The following is a 16458-nucleotide window of genomic DNA, read 5'->3' as shown; positions in this document are numbered from 1 at the left end:
TACATGGAGGAGAACGTTGGTGGCTAGATTACTAAGTTTCCACGTGACACAAAGATTGGAGATGCACTGGATACCGAGGAGGATTGCCAGAGGATACTGCAGATATAGATATGTTGGAAAATTCGGCAGAGAAATGACAGGTGATGCACTTTGCAAGATGTAATGCAGGAGGAAGTATACAGTAAATGGCAGAACCCTTAGCAGCATCAACACAGCAGGATCTAGACGGACGTAGTTCCCTGAAAATGCCAACACACGTGGGTAAATTTTCAAGAAGGCATACAGCATACTTGTCTTCATCTGATGGGGCACAGAGTATAAAAATGGGCAAGTCATGTTGCAGTTTTATAGTACCTTGGTTAGGCCACATTTGGAATATTGTGTACAGTTCTGATCGCCACAAGACCAAAAAGATGAGGAGGCTTTGGACAGAGTACAGAAACAGTTTTCCAGGATGTTGCCTGGTTTGGTGTGTATTAGTTATGAGGAGAAATTGGACAAGTGTAGTTTGTTTTCATTTGAACATTGAAGGACACTGGTGACACAGATATAGGTTTACAACATTATGAGAGGCATGGATAGAGCTTTTCCCCAGCGTAGAAATGTCAATTATTCGGGGTTTAAGATAAAAGGGAGGAAGTTTAAATGAAGAGATGTGAGAGGCAAGTTTCTTTTTGCACAGAGAATGCCAAGTGCCTGGAGTGCACAGTCGGAGGTAGTGATGGAGGTGTACACAACAGCAACATTTAAGGAGAATCTTGACAGATACATGAATAAGCAAGGAATAGAAGGTTGCAGACTACATAGAAACAAAAGGGTTTTGGTTTGAAAGACATCACGTGTCTCATAGTCTAGGTGGGCTGAAGAGCCTGCTCCTGTATTCTTTGTTCAAACTGACTCTTGCAAAAATATTACCACAGTACCACTGGGACAGAGTTCTCCTTGGTTCAGTGTCAATGGTGAGATTTAAGGTCAGCTCCAATGTGAGGTTCAAATAGCCCCAAGGAAGGACAGAACAATAAAGTACATAAAGTAGAGAACACTTGGTGTGAAGCACATCTGAACTGTACAACCAACATTCCCGGGGTCAGGCTCCACTGCAACTATCAGCTTATTGGTTTCAAGAAAGTTCTTAAAAACATTAAATTGGAGTTTCTGTCCCCAATGTAATCATAAACTACTGACAACTCCTGGAAGTGTGGACAAGGTCAGGGCATAGATCAACACAATATTTCAGGCCCAAAATATCATAGATTTCTTAGGACACTGGTGTCCTGGAACCATATCTCTGCAGGAATAAAAACTTTCAGAAGTGCTCTGTTTGGAGACATGGAGGTGGTTGTTTGGGTGGGTGGGGGGGGGATTAAGTTTAGAAAAGGAGAAAGAGGAACAGAAAATGGAAAATGCAAAAAGGCTAAAATCATCAACAAGGAAACAGACGCTGGCTTACCAACTTCCTGGAATGCAGACAAGTAAAAGCTTTCAATCTCTTTGAAAGACAGGTACACGGGGAAGCTGCTACTTTCCAGCAGAAGCTGGCAACAGGCAGCAAATGTCAGCCTGCAGTCCTCGGTCACCTCATCCACCTCCTGCAACATGTGGTCCACGTCCCAATTCTCTTCGCCCTTCACACCCTTCTCACCGTCAAACTGCACGAAACCTCGCTGCCGCTTCTTGGGTTTTAATGTCGACACGCGGACAGTGAAGAAATCAGACAGCATTTGCTTGAACTGAGGCACGGTAATCTGCTTTTTGTCCCAGGTCTTCTTTCCTCCTTTGGTGTCCATTTTCTCATCCTCCCCCACCACACCCTGCATCTGACAATTGGTCCCGAAGATATATTTTAACGTGAAGTGTGCCAGGAGCTGCTGCATATTCTGCACGGACCCTTGAATGCATCCATTGCTCTTCCACACACTGCCATGGTCAGGATATATTCGGCGGTTATTGTCCTGGGACAACACTGCACTCAGTCCAATTCCACTGTCCTCAGATCGCAATGAAGGGAAGACTGTATCTGCTCCCTCTTCTGGGCTATGCTCTGCATCAGACACTGTTTCAGTTATTTCCCCCCGTATGGGACTCTGAAATTTAACCATTAATAATTATTGATTGTATATTTTAGATCAGATTTGTATTTTGGCGAACCATTCATTTCTACAGAGCCTCGTCTGCAATAGCACTTTTACAGTAGCATACACTCCAAATTTAGCACAGACATATTTGGAATAGCACAGAAAGGATCTGGAGGTGGATAGGATTCTATTTTGAAAACAATTAAATGAATTATTGAAAATAAGATTTTTGATCTACATTGAAAATTCAATGCAACACTGGTTATCAGCACAAAACACAAAAAAAAGGCATGCCAAGTACTGAAGAATAACAGGTTTTGCACTCTAAGAGAAGGTTGCATTGCGCATTTTAATTTACATTTCTTCACATTACAACAATGGCTATACTTCAAGTTACTTCATTCACTGAGAGTAAGATCATAGAATCCCTACCGTGTGGAAGCAGGCCATTAAACCTTCTGAGTCCACACCAACTCTCCGAACAGCATTCCACCCAGACCCATCCCAGTGACCCTGCTTTCCCTTGGCTAATCCACCCAACCTGCACAAATCTTTTGGACTGTAGTGCTTCCAGATATCCCAGGGTCATTCCAGGTGCTTTAGACAACTTCGCTATGTCTGCTCTTTTAGGTTAAGTTAAAGAAAGATGCAACTAACAAAAGGCTTGGTGTGGAGAAAGGTTGTGTAATAGATCTCTCGCCTGCTTCTGTGCTAAGAGGTTAAAGAGTCAAACTGTGAAGGCTTACCGGCAAATGATGATTCTATGATTGTGTTTGAAGTGAAGAAGAGGAAGCAGGAGATGAGGAGGAACAAGGGGACTGTGGAAGCTTTGTTGCAAGAGGAGGAATTTCTTAAATTCTTGAATACTAACACCAAAGGACCACTCGCTGAAAATCTCAGGTGAAATCAGGGAAATCTATGCAAAACTGAGAATTGAAGAAGTGAGCTTGTTCTCTCCACACCGCACAGAGTGTGTTTATGGTAGAATTATTACATGTTAAAGAGAGTATCATTTAAATCAGATGTTAAAACTGGAGACAGAGAGCAAAGTAGTGATTTTTGCCATGGTTATGATGAGCACAGCTGCATGGCTGCTTTGCAATAGTGTGATACAAAGTGCAGACTCAATTCCTGGGTCAGCTGAGGTCCCCAAGAAGGTCCTACCTTTTCAACTTCACCCCTTGATGGACACAGTGGCCCTCAGGTTAACCCCCACCCACCTCACTGCCAATAGTGTCTTATAAAAAAGAGAGCAGCCCACGTCTGAGATTATGGTAATACCTGCTTCCATTGTGACATGAAGTAGTGCACCAAACCTAACGGACATTTTTGTGTCTTCAGTCCATTGTTCAAGGAAACAGACCAATGGGGTATGGCCTGTAGATCCACACTGGCTGGGAGGAGCCCACTTTCAGATACCTGGGATCAGACTGTGGACCTGTGTGAGCAAACTTCTCCATCACTTGCAACCTCACCTCAGCTGGTCTCCCATGATCCAGCTCAGCTTCTTGTTCACTCTGCGCCTCAACATCCATGAGTGCTGCAGGCAACTGAATTCTGCTGAGTATCTTGTAGCACATCTTCAGGGTCTTGGTGAGCTCCTGAAGACTCAAATTTTCCATGTGTTCCATCAAACATTGAACAATGTGGCACAGCATTTGTGGAAGATACTGCGTCTGAATTTCAGAATACAACTCCTAAAGACAAAAGTGAATAGGTGTCATTAAAAGTAATCCATTCTAGGTAATATGAAAATCCACAAGACATGCTCCCCTACAGAGACTACATCAATAGTTCAGAAGCAATGTTCTATTATCCCCAAATTTAATTCAAGTAAAGATCCTACATATTTACAGTACCTACATTACTGTACGATTCAATATTGGGACTGCTTTTTCCACCCCGTGTTCTTTCCTATCTAACCTGCTGCTGAAGATGCATAGTTTACAAAGTTACAGAATGATGTGAATATGAAAAAGAATGATATCAAACGTGAACTAAAAAGAGTCTTGATCCTCAAAAAAACCAATTTTGCACTGGCTGGGGTGCAGAAGAGATTCACCAGGATGTTGCCTGGGTGGGACATTTTAGCTATGTAGGAGGCTCAGGATGTTTCTTTAGAATAGGTGGAAGAGGGGACCAGAGTGAAGTATACTAGATCGAGTGTGGCATGGACAGGGATGAAGAGAAAGCAGCTATTTCCCTTACCTAAAAGGAGTCATGCTTGCTCATTATTGACTTTAAAAGGTGAAAGTCAGGAGGTTTAGAATGGATTTCAGGCAAGTTTTTTCTCCATACACAGGGTACTGCCTGGAAGGCTAACAGAGGCAGGAAACTCAACCTTTAAAAAGTACTTGGATAAGCATTTCAAATCTCACCCCATTCAAGGTTATTGGCTAAGGTTAGTCTAGATAGGTCATCACAGACTTGATGGGCTAAAGGACCTCTTCTGCAGTGTTCAATTCTAAAAGTTTTCCCAAACCCCCATCTCATCATCTAGATTTGAGCACTTCCATGAGTTATTACTGCCACTGTGGATGCTTTCATATTAATCAAGTCACAAAAAGAGAACAGACTGGTCATACCTTCTGAAGACAAATCCATGGAAGAAATCAAAAGTAACAGAAACAAAGAATTACTTGCACAATAGTTTTTTTTTAAAATTGGCTGCATTGTCTAAGTATAGCTGATTGTTCCCTGTGAAAAATTCCTTCAAGCTTATTTTCATAGTGAAGGACACATCAAGGAAAGGCTAAACAATTCCAAAATGGGAGGTGAAGAACAAAGAAAGATGATCATACTTCACCTGATTTTGGCATTAACCAAAAATAAAACAGAAGGCACATCAAATTAACTTGTTTACTATAAACAGTTAAATACAAAGAATGTGCGTTTTGGTGATGTTTACCATCATTATTTTGTTGAGAAGTTCAATAATATCTAAGTTACTTTGTAGAATATACAATTACCCAGGAAACATTCAGTAGCTCAGTGATGTTGCACTCATCCTTTGAGAGCTACAGTAACATGACCATCACAATAAAGATACAATAATGCCAAATCCAAGAACCATGAAAGACCTGCACAATTCTTCAATTTTGTTTTTAGCCAAACTTATACTTTTTCTTTTAGACAATTATTGGCCCAAGAACTGCAATCATTGAAATATGATCCAGACATCAAAACATCAAAATAACTGTGTAAAGACATTGTAAGGAGAGAAACACTGTATTTAATTAACTGTATATATTACAAAGGACACATTCTGATTAATATAAAAGAGGGCATTAGTCAAGGTCATGTGGGAATGATATGTCGAAAATTACATGAATATAATCTGTTTAGCGGTATGCCTAGAATTCTTTATTCACTGACAGATTTTTATTTCTCTTAGCTATCATTTAATCATATCCCTTTACTGAGCTTGGTATCCATTTTCTTTTTAATTATTTCTTCACTGACATCATTTACCCTAAATAACATTCTCCCTTCAGGGTTTGGGAAACATGCCCTCCTCCCCAGTGTTATTTCTCCCCGCCTATACTAGCAATACTATTATAATGCCACATCTCAGCTGCTGAGTAGGAGAAACTCGCAAAGACATCAAAATGTTACTACCCAAAAACTACTCAGTGCGTGGGGAAATATTAACATGGATCAAGGATGAGGCTGGTAATAGACAGTAGGGATAAATAGGTCATTTTTGGGTTGGTAAGACGTTAGTGGAGCCTTAGGTATCAGTGTTAATGCTTCAACTACTTAAATCAGTATTAAAATAACTTGGATGAAAGATCTGAAAGTGTGGAAGCTAAATATGCCAAATGCATAAAGATGATTAGAAATGCAAGTTGAGAAGACGATGCACAGAGTCTATTGAAAGGAATTTAGATAAGTTAAATGAGTGGGCAAAATGTTGGTAGACCAATTAAGTGATCATGTGAACTTGAGGAACAGAAAGGCAACATAGTATTTGAAAAGAAAGACTCTACAGGTGTTTGTGGAATGGATAGACCTAGGACCTCATGCACAAATCACAGAAGTTAGTATGCAGGTGCTTCAAGTTAGTAGAAATGCATTGTTTCCACTGTCATTTATTCCAGGGGAATGGAGAAGAATAGTAGGGAAGTTTTGCTAGTTATAGAGAGCATTGATGAGTCCACATCGAGCACTGCATACAGCTTTGGTCTGCTTAAAGGAGACAATAATTGCACTTGAGAAGGTTAACTCACTGAGGCCTGGGCTGAATGGGGTTGTCTTAAATGGGAAAGTTGGGCCTGAATCTACTGGATTTTAAAACAGTGAAAGGGGATCTTCTATGTTTCAGTAAGATCATGAGAGGAACTGACAGGTTGGATGCGGAGAGAAATATTTTCCAGAACCAAGGGACATAGTGTTAAATAGGAGATCCCTAACTTTTAAACAGAGATAAAGAAACAATGATAACAAAAAGTGATTGTTCTTTTTGACTGTTCTTAGTCTATGCAGTTCTCTTCCAGAGAGCTAAGAAGGCTGGGTCATTGAATGTGCTCAAAGCAGGGTTTGACAGCTTGCTTAGTTTATCGACAAAGACGAAAGGATTCTGATCTGGAGGTGGGGCGCGGGGAGTGGAAGCAGACAGAAAAAGAGGAATTGAAGGCTCAAATCAGGTCAGCTAATGATCATGAATGGTGGAACAGGGTTGGAGGATCAAATGGCTGACTGCTGTTTCTATATTCCATGTTTCAAACTTCACAAAATGGTGGAGCGGTCTCAAAAGGGCCAAATGGCTTACTCCTGTTCCTTAATGTGCGTGTTTTTTATGGCTTGTTCAAAGCATGTCAATTAGTTTCACACACTGTTTTCACTCATAGCTCTGAATTTTAATTCATTTTCCTCGAAAAACATTAATAGATTCCTTAAACTTTACAGGCAGCATATTCCAGAACATCTGGTTATGATCATGCGGCATACATGATTGCATCAGCTGTAGAGCCCTAGTTGTGCTGGCCAATATTTAAGGAGGCCATGACAAGTGGCAGTAACACTAGACTAATGGATGGTCTGAGTGGTTGACTGTCATACGATCTCCAATTCAACAAACTTAAAATGCATTTTTCTGACTTTAAAGCACTTTGGTACATCCAGATATCATGAAAATCCGAAATACTTTCCAAAAACTCAAATTACATCACAGACCGATTAGTACAACATGGAAAACATGAAGAAAGAAAACAAACTAAGGGAATAACTTGAAGATTTCAAGTCAAATCTTTGAACACTGAGAAAACATTGAGTAGATAATACTGTTTTACCAGTGGAATGACTTCCAAGAGGAACACTACCAGACAGCAGAGCTCTTGAACATTTGGAGGAGAACTTGGACAGTCATCCACCATATGATTTACTGGTCGAGATCTGTTCCTGTAAATCACAGAACATCATTCACGATTTTGTGCATAACTTCAACAAATGACACACTATTTTATAGACAGGAGTTTCAAACAGCTTATCACACAGCTTCATCACACAGTCAAGAGTTAGCAGTTATTGCTATGTCAGGGTTTTTTTTAAAATCTATTAAAAATCATCAGAAAATAGCAGGCTTCTGAAGTTTCAACACTTCACAAATCCAACTTTTGTTTTGGCATTTTACAACACAGGCAATCAGGAAGATCTGCCCAACAAATGAAACACAGAAATCAAATACTTAAAGAGAAACAAAGGCAAATTTATTCATGCACATAATGTGGGCATTGCTGGCTTGGCCAGGATTTGCTGCCCTTTCCTAATTACCCCAGAGGGCAATAAAGAGGCAACCACAGGTCAGACCAGACAAGGATGGCAGATTTCCTTCTCTCAAAAAAAAAGGAAATTAAATGAACCGGGTTAGAGAGTTAGGAGAAAGCAAGGACGGCAGATGCTAGAGATCAGAGTAGAGTGTGGTGCTGGAAAAGCTCAGATCAGGCAGCACCGAAAGAGCAGGAGAATCTATTCCTGATGAAGGGCTTATGCCCAAAATGCAGATTCTCCTGCTTCTCGGATGCTGCCTGACCTGCTGTGCTTTTCTAGCTCAACACCCTAGGGTTAGGGTTAGGGTTAGGTTGACAACAATCAACATGGTCATCAAGAGACCAACTCTTTATTCCAGATTTGCCTTTTATTGAATTCAAATGTCACCATGAACTGGAGATTCTGCATTATTATTCCAATGGCATTATCACTAGTGTCACAGTACACACCAGCTGTAAGCAATGCACACAAACAAGCCATGTCACTTCAGTATTTCTAATGCTCTACAGCATTCCCTAATGCTGCAAAATTTCAATGCATCTATATAACAAGTTACATGATGTGGATATGCACAAAGTGCTGTCAACTATTTGGCTACAGATCTAAAACTGTAGAGTGAGACGAAACTCATTTTCAGCTAGTAAACATTAGCTTCATCTGCCTGAAAGATCTCCTCTATACCATAAATCGCCTATGTATTCATCCTCCAGTGGCCTGTGTGGTGACTCTGCATAGCATTGCTGCCTCACAGCACCAAGGACCCAGCTTTGATTCCAGCCTTGGATGACTGCCTGCGTAGGTTTGTTCCCACAGACCAAAGACGTGCAGGGTAGGTGGATTGGCCATGCTAAAGTGTCCAGGCTAGGTACAATTAGCCATAGGAAACACAGGAATAGGGAGGGGCTGGGTCTCGTGCTGGATGCTGTTTGGAGGATCAGTGGGACTCAGTAGGCCAAAATTTCCTGCTTCCAGACTGTAGGGGTTCTATTATTCAATCCCTACATTAGCCCAATTGGCTTCTTGCCACTGATTCCATTGCCTGTCCCCCAGCCAACCCAACACTGTGCTGAATTTTGAAGCTTACTGACCAGATCCCATGCACACTCCAATTGTTTTTCTTTCCAAAATTTGGAGACGCCAGTGGTGGACTGGGGTGTACAAAGTTAAAATCACACACCAGGTTATAGTCCAACAGGTATATTTGGAAGCACTAGCTTTGGGAGCGCTGCTCTTTCATCAGGTGATTGTGGAGAGTAAGATTGTAAGACACAGAACTTATAGCAAACATTTACAGTGTGATATATCTGAAATCATATATTGAAAAAGACCCGGATTGTTTGTTAAATCTCATCTTTTAGAATGAACGTGTTGGTTTCAGTTCTTTGGTAAGTAATTGGAAAACGTTTTTTTAAAAGCTACATTCTCAAGTGCACTTTAACAATTGGTGTCATGTCGGCCCAGATAAGATATTGAAGGTGTTAACTCCTGTGAGGCTGGCTGTGCCACAATGGTCAGACTGATTCTAATCTAAAAACAGATTTACAGAATCTTACATGGATTTATGCAGTGCAGTTTTTGAGCAAAGTAAAATGTAATTCTGCAAGTACAAATTCACCCCACAAATTTGTGTGTATGTGTACACGTGGGTGTGAATCAACAGACAGTATTCCCTCCCAGTCGGAGAACCACTTCAGCGGTCCAGGACATTTGACCTTGGAACTTCGGGTGACCGTCCTCCGAGGCAGACTTCAGGACAGGCAACAACAAAAGCTGGCCGAGCAGAGACGGATAGCCAAGTTTGGTACCCATAAGTATGGCCTCAACCAGGACCTTAGATTCACGTTACACTACAGGTGATCCCTATACACAGACACAGACAGACTCTCATATACTCCCACACACACCCTCTCATCAACTTAAACCCCTTTACACTCACATACACCCACCCTCTTACAGAGTGAAGACATTCTTCCTCATTTAGTCCTGAATGGCTTACCCCTTATTCTTAGACTATGACCCTTAGTTATGGATTTCCCCAACATCAGTAACATTCTTCCCACATCTAACCTGTCCAGTTTCTGTGGGAAAAGATCTGCCACCCTGCCAACCCATAATAGGCCCACAAAAAACAAAATTGGCCAAACTGTACTAACACACCCAGAATGCCCCAGCAAGGGACCAAGCAGGCTGACAAGCAAAACTAGACAGTACTCGCAGACAAGGGAATACACCTCAAGCTCCCATTTACAATGACAGAGCACCATGGCTATCCCAAAGCCCTGAGGGCGGTTTCTCAACCCAGCAATACCAAAGCCACACAAAGAACTGGTCAGACAGAAAGACAGCAGCAAAAGCATCGTTCCCAGGACAAGACAATGGAAGCACCTCATCACTTCAGAGGAGCCATTAACATCTACCTGCGAAGAGGAATGGAAGCTCTGGAGCCAAGAATACTGTCAGAATGTTACTTTGTGTAGAGAATCATGACATTCCTCCAATAACTATTTTCCAATTAACATCATTGTAATTAGATTACTCCATTTCCAAATATGTTGCATTTTCCCCATTTCTAATTAGCCTCATTGTACAGCATTATAATAAAAACTGGTCTCATCCTCAGCTCTGGGAAGAAAAATTCTGATCTACCTGTTCAGACCGTCAGTTCTGTGTCAGCCTGGTAGATTTCTCTTCCAGTGATATTGCTTGTAATAAACAGCATGTCAACTTCACGCGATCTGGTTTGTGTGGTCTCTACTTTAATGGGCAAATTTCTCTGAAGTTTCTATAAAGATCCCCTCCCCCTCATTCTTCTAAATTCCCGTGAGTATCGGTTCAGTCAATCCAGTCTTTCCTCATATGTTAGTCCTCCCGTCCCAGGAATCAGTCTGGTGACCCTTCACTGTACTCCCTAAATAGCAAGAATGTCCTTCCTCAGACAAGGAGACCAAAACTGCACACAGTAAACAGGGTGTGGCCTCACCAAGGCCCTGTATAACTGCAAAAATATGTCCCTACTCCGATACTCAGATCCTCTCGCTATGAACAAGAGCACGTCATTAGCTTTCCTCACCACCTACATGCCAGCCTTCAGTGACTGTTCCACCATGACATCCTGGTCTCGTTGCATCTCAATTTTTCCTAAACTACCACCATTCAGGTAATAATCTGCCTTCCTGTTTTTTTGTGACCGATGTGGATAACCTCACATTTATCCACATTGTATTGCATTTGCCAAGTATTTGCTCACTCCATCAGTCTGTCCAAGTCTCCCTGCAGCCTCATAATATCGTCCTCACAGTACACACTGCCACCCAGCTTACTGTCATCTGCAAATGTGAAGATATTGCATTCAATCCCTTTTGTCCAAATTGTTAATGGTCATTGTAAATAGCTGGGGTCTTAGTACTGAACCCTGCGGTATCCCACTGTCACTGCCTGCCACTCTGAAAAGGACCCATTTATTCCAACTTTCTGCTTCCTATGAATGGATACATGAACAGGGAATAGAGGGAGAAAGACCACATGCAGGTAGATGGGGTTAGTTTAGAATGGCATTGTGGTTGCCCAGCCATGGTGGGCCAAAGGGCCTGTCCCTGAGCTGTCCTGTCCTATGTTGTCCTATGTTCAGAACCAAAAAGCACAAAGTTCTGAAGGGTCAGAGTCAGCAAGAGACAGTACTTTGGTAAATGGATAGCAATCACTGGCCATATTGAGCAGAAGACAGAGGGTCTTCAGATGGCAAAAGACAGGTTACGTGGGTATACAATCATGGGGAGTCTTCAAAAAAGATATTTTATATACGTAGGCATTGATTCACATATAAACTAGGGCCCTCCACCATCCATCTCCTGGTAAACCTAACAGCAAAATCAGAATGAGACAAAGGGACCACATAAATACAAAGCCAATATTAGGCTCATGAACAGTGTACTCCATGACATTACCTGATGCAGTCTTCAAAAAGCCTTGTTAAATAATCCCACAGATAGTCCGTGCTCAGTGAGCTGATCAGTACATTCGCCGTCTTTATTACTTCTGAAGCATTTTTATTTTCTTTCATTTTGCTAAGGAAGGAAAATTAAATAATTATATCACGACTCTGATAGGCTTACAGAATCAATTGATGGAAATGCCAGGAACTTCTTCAGGGGAATGAAAAAGAGACAAGTTGAGAGTGACTGGGAATATTTTAAAATGTGTTAAGCTTGTCAGTACAGTTTCAAAGATGAGTGAAAGAGAGAACAGCATGATCGTGAAAGACATTGGTTAGGCCACTTTGAAATATTGCGTGCAAATTGAAATAAATGCAAAACATCAATACAGGATGCAGTTTGAAAATTAGAGAGAGAGTCACACTGGCACAAGCTGATACAATAAAAAAAACATAGTATCATTTCAATCCCAGTTTTATTTTGGAAGTTTATGTACTCATGCTAGCAGACATTTCTATACCTGATAAGTAGACTTTCATTCTGGCTTGACTGGAGATCAGAATCAAGCATCTCTTTGCAAATGGAGTAGAAAGCTCGAACAACTTCAAGCAACAAATCACCAATGACTTGAGGGCCTAGAAAAGACACGATAAGTACTGTGACTAACCATCTGCTCTCATCACGTTGGAATACAAATCAACAAGGGTGGAGATGTGTTCATCCCAACAGTCCTTTCTCCCCTTTGCAAGTGCAACCTAGGGGGAAACTTCATCACATATCTCTCAAAGAACAAACATCATCTTCTCCTAATCTCAGAAATATAGTAGTGCAAGTGGCTGCCACTTGGCCCACTGTGCGAGTCAGATGCCTCGTGCAGACACATTCTCCTGCATTTTCCCACCCCATTATATTTAATGAACATGCAAAGGCAAACAAATAATCATCCAATCCCCTCTTTAATGCCTCAGTTAAACCTGCCTTCACCACAGGGCTACTGTGCTTTTCCAAACCCAACCCCAACTCCATGTGAAAATATTTTTTCTCACATCGTGTATCGAAATTACTTTAAAACTAGGCCTTCTCATTTTTGATCTTTATGAACTGGGCAAGTGTCTCCTCATATGCTTCTTAAAGCCTACTCAGGCTTTGAAAACTTGTATCGGATCTCCTCTTAACTGCCCAAGGAGAACAGTCCTAATTTCTTTAGTCTACCTTCATCACTGAAGTTTCTCATTCCTGGAATCATTCTGGTTGATCTCTTCTGCAATCAATCCAATGTGCTCACATGTTTCATAAAGTGGCATCCCAGAGCTACACACAATTCTTCAGCTGAAGCCTAACAAAGCTCCAGCTTAATTTCAACATAATCTCCTTGCCCAGGAAGCTGTTATACTTTATTAACTGCTCTCTATCGCCGTCCTACCATCTTCAATGACAAAGAGCACATGTACACCCAGATCCCTCTGTCCCTGCACCCCTTAATCATTGCAGTTGAACTGCAAAGTACTGTACAACATTGCCACTCCAATTGCTGTCCTCCTTCCTTTTCATCCAAAATATGTTCAATATTACCACGCACATTTTCCACCATTATCCATTTGGCAATTGGGTTACTTTTGATACTATTCAGCCTGGAATTTCCGAAAATATTTGCTCGAAATATCCCAGTTTACATTTAACACAAGAAATTGTGATTTATGTAGATTAACAAATTCTACTTAGAGTCATAGAGACATACAACACAAACAGACCCTTGGGTCCAACCCGCCCACGCTGACCAGATATCCTAAATTAATCTAGTCCCATTTGCCAGCACTTGGCCCATATCTCTCTAAACCTTTCCTATTCATATACCCATCCAGATGCCTTTCAAATGTTGCAATTATACAAACCTCCACCACTTCCTCTGGCAGCTCATTCCATACACGCACCACCCTCTGAATAAAAAGGTTGCCCTTTAGGTCCCTTTTATATGTTTACCCTTTCACCCTAAACCTATGCCCTCCAGCCTAGACTCTACTACACCACCAGGTCCATAACAGTATATTGCAACAGGGCTAATCACTCAGCCAGTCTGCCACTCTCGAGCTGGAAGGCAAAGCAACATAGGCCATCTGTTTACACTGGAATATAATGCATCAACCCCTCAAGCTACAGACCACTCTATGAAGATTGCTTTTCTAGCTATGTTGCAGATCTCCCTTCCTTCTTTATTGGTGCCACTGAACTGGCTCGGCTCTTTCCCCAAAGGACGCTAGGAGGCTTGAAAGAGCCTAAAGAGTTGTTAGACACTCAGTCTTTTTCCATTCTGTTGATGAGAGAGTAGATCACTCCTTCAATTGCCTACTTGCAACCCATTGATGTGAACCACCTCAAACTCACTGTGAAAGTCATCATTTCTTTCTGGTGTGATAAATTATCTCCACCTCCAGTGGAGATTCTGAGGTCAAATGATCCATTATAGAGTTTCAAAAATTGAAACCCAAATTTATTTTAATTTCATTTATTACAGATCAATTCCTAAATTTAGAAAAATACATTTGACAATGGACAGCATGGTGGATGAGTGGTTAGCATTGCTGCCTCACATTGCCAGGGACCCAAGTTCGATTCCACTCTGGTTTGCGCAGAGTTTGCATGATCTCCCTCTGTCTGTGTTGATTTCCTCCCACAGTCCAAAGACGTGCAGGTTGACCATGGGAAATGCCGTACGATAGGGTAAGAGAGTGGGTCTGGGTGGAATGTGCTTCAGAAAGTCAGTGCAGACCTGATTAACTAAATGGTCTGCTTCCACACTGTCAGGATTCTATGATTTAACAGGAGCATTCTTCAAACGCATGTATACACATGTAAATCACTTGCTAACTTACCTAATTCGGGTTTATCAAGCAGACTTATCAAAATACGAAAGGGCTTCTGATGTGCTTGCGGTCCATGTTCCTGATCTGGCTCAGGGTTCACTTGATGCAATGTTCTTATCAATGCCTGGAGACAAAAGCAGACTGCTTCTGAGGACAACAAACACTTCTTCCTGCATAATATATTTTCCAGAGGAATGTAACAATGCTGACTAACTAAATTTACAGTTCTTGAAGAACTCCAATTAAACCACACCCAAAACCTTGAATGTGGAAAAGATAGATATATGCATTTCACCTTCATTGGTATCAATGAGGGGTAACTATGTCTTTATCACTTGCTTCACAATAAAGTGAGACACTCACTCAAATGTCACTACCTCCCTTTTTGCTGCAAGGTTACATCTATATTTCCCTGAGGTATAAGGGAAGATGGTAATCCAGAGGCAGAGAGCAATGGTCCACGGACATGAAATCAAATCCAACCACAGTACCTGGTGGAATTTAAATTCAATAATTAAAATGGAAAATAAGGTTCATCTCATCAATAGTGACCAAGACAACTACCAGTGATCATTGTGAAAACCCTGCTGGCTCACAAATATCTTCAGGAGAAGAAATCTATCATCCTCATCCATCTGGCTGATACATGACTAAACACAGCAATGTGATTGGCTTTTCTGAAAGCAGTAGAGAGTCACTCAGTTCAAGGTAATTAAGGATAGGCAACAAATGCTGGCCTTGCCAGGAACACACTCATCCCATGAAAGTATAGAGAAAAAAAATGCTGTATGCCCACAGAACATACATGCTGTGAAGATTGCTCCACACATCTGTGTATATTACATTATGGCTGTGAAAACACTATTAGCCCAAAAAAAAATTGGACATGGAATTATGAAAGTACAAATCTAACATTTCTGTTGAAGAATTGCTGGTAAATTTGTTATAGCTCAGCAAAATCAGCACGGTGGCTCAGTGATTAGCACTGCTGCCTCACAGCGCCAGTGACCCGGGGTTCGATTCCCGCCTCGGGTGACTGTATGCGTGGAGTTTGCATATTCTCCCCGTGTCTGCATGGGTTTCTTCTGGGTGCCCCAGTTTCCTCCCACAATCCAAAGATGCACAGATTAGGTGAACTAGCCATGTTAAGTTGCCCATAGTGTTCAGGGATGTATAGGTTAGGTGCATTAGTCAGGATAAACAGAGTAACAGGGTAATGGAATGGGTCTGGGTGGGATACTCTACAGAGGGTTAGTGTGGACTTGTTGGGCTGAAGGGCCTGTTTCCACCCTATAGGGATTCTATGAAAACAAAATTTAACTACATGGCTTACCAAATAACTTTGTGCAGATGAAGCGTGAATTCAAATTTGACAGTATCTCACGAAGAATGATATTTCTCAAACTATACTTACTCGAACTAGCAGGTCCTTGGAATGTTTCTCAAAATAAGCCTTGGCACAATCTTCAGGGGAAGTGGAGGGGTCTGTATCTGCAGTCATGTGGCCTCCTTTGATATCGGTCCCTGAAAGGATCACCATGAGCCATTATTATTAATGCCAACAGAACACACGTAGGCATGGAGAATTAAATCATTGCTTAAAATTGTCTGATCAGAATTACAGATATATATGGAAAACATTCTTTATCAGCATGAATACACCGAATAGCCACATAACTGTTTGTGAAAAAGTACATGGAAGCATTTAGAAACTTGCATTCCAAAAATATCTGGTGTTGATAGTATGTACATGTGAACCAATCTAAAATTCAGATTAAGTGATAAATTGCTTGACAAATAAAAGCTAAATACCAATTAAGC

The 16458-nt window shown here is 41.3% G+C and overlaps 1 protein-coding gene across 5 annotated transcripts in view; it reads right to left on the bottom strand.

Moving 5' to 3' along the window:
- Nucleotides 1-16458, bottom strand: part of dop1b (DOP1 leucine zipper like protein B) — a 143056-nt gene that overhangs the window by 70164 nt on the left and 56434 nt on the right. For all 5 annotated transcript variants that reach the window (XM_060833767.1, XM_060833771.1, XM_060833769.1 and 2 more), the window contains exons 8-14: nucleotides 16052-16161; nucleotides 14647-14761; nucleotides 12297-12411; nucleotides 11789-11908; nucleotides 7367-7475; nucleotides 3551-3772; nucleotides 1451-2084 (exon numbers count right to left, since the gene is read on the bottom strand). In XM_060833767.1, the coding sequence (XP_060689750.1) occupies nucleotides 1451-2084; nucleotides 3551-3772; nucleotides 7367-7475; nucleotides 11789-11908; nucleotides 12297-12411; nucleotides 14647-14761; nucleotides 16052-16161 (1425 nt within the window). The remainder of the gene's footprint in view (nucleotides 1-1450; nucleotides 2085-3550; nucleotides 3773-7366; nucleotides 7476-11788; nucleotides 11909-12296; nucleotides 12412-14646; nucleotides 14762-16051; nucleotides 16162-16458) is intronic.

Source organism: Hemiscyllium ocellatum, chromosome 12 (assembly GCF_020745735.1).
Source record: "Hemiscyllium ocellatum isolate sHemOce1 chromosome 12, sHemOce1.pat.X.cur, whole genome shotgun sequence".
In the NCBI taxonomy this organism is placed as follows: domain Eukaryota; kingdom Metazoa; phylum Chordata; class Chondrichthyes; order Orectolobiformes; family Hemiscylliidae; genus Hemiscyllium; species Hemiscyllium ocellatum.
The sequence above is the reverse complement of the archived record's forward strand: the minus strand, read 5'-3'. Positions and strand labels throughout refer to the sequence as shown.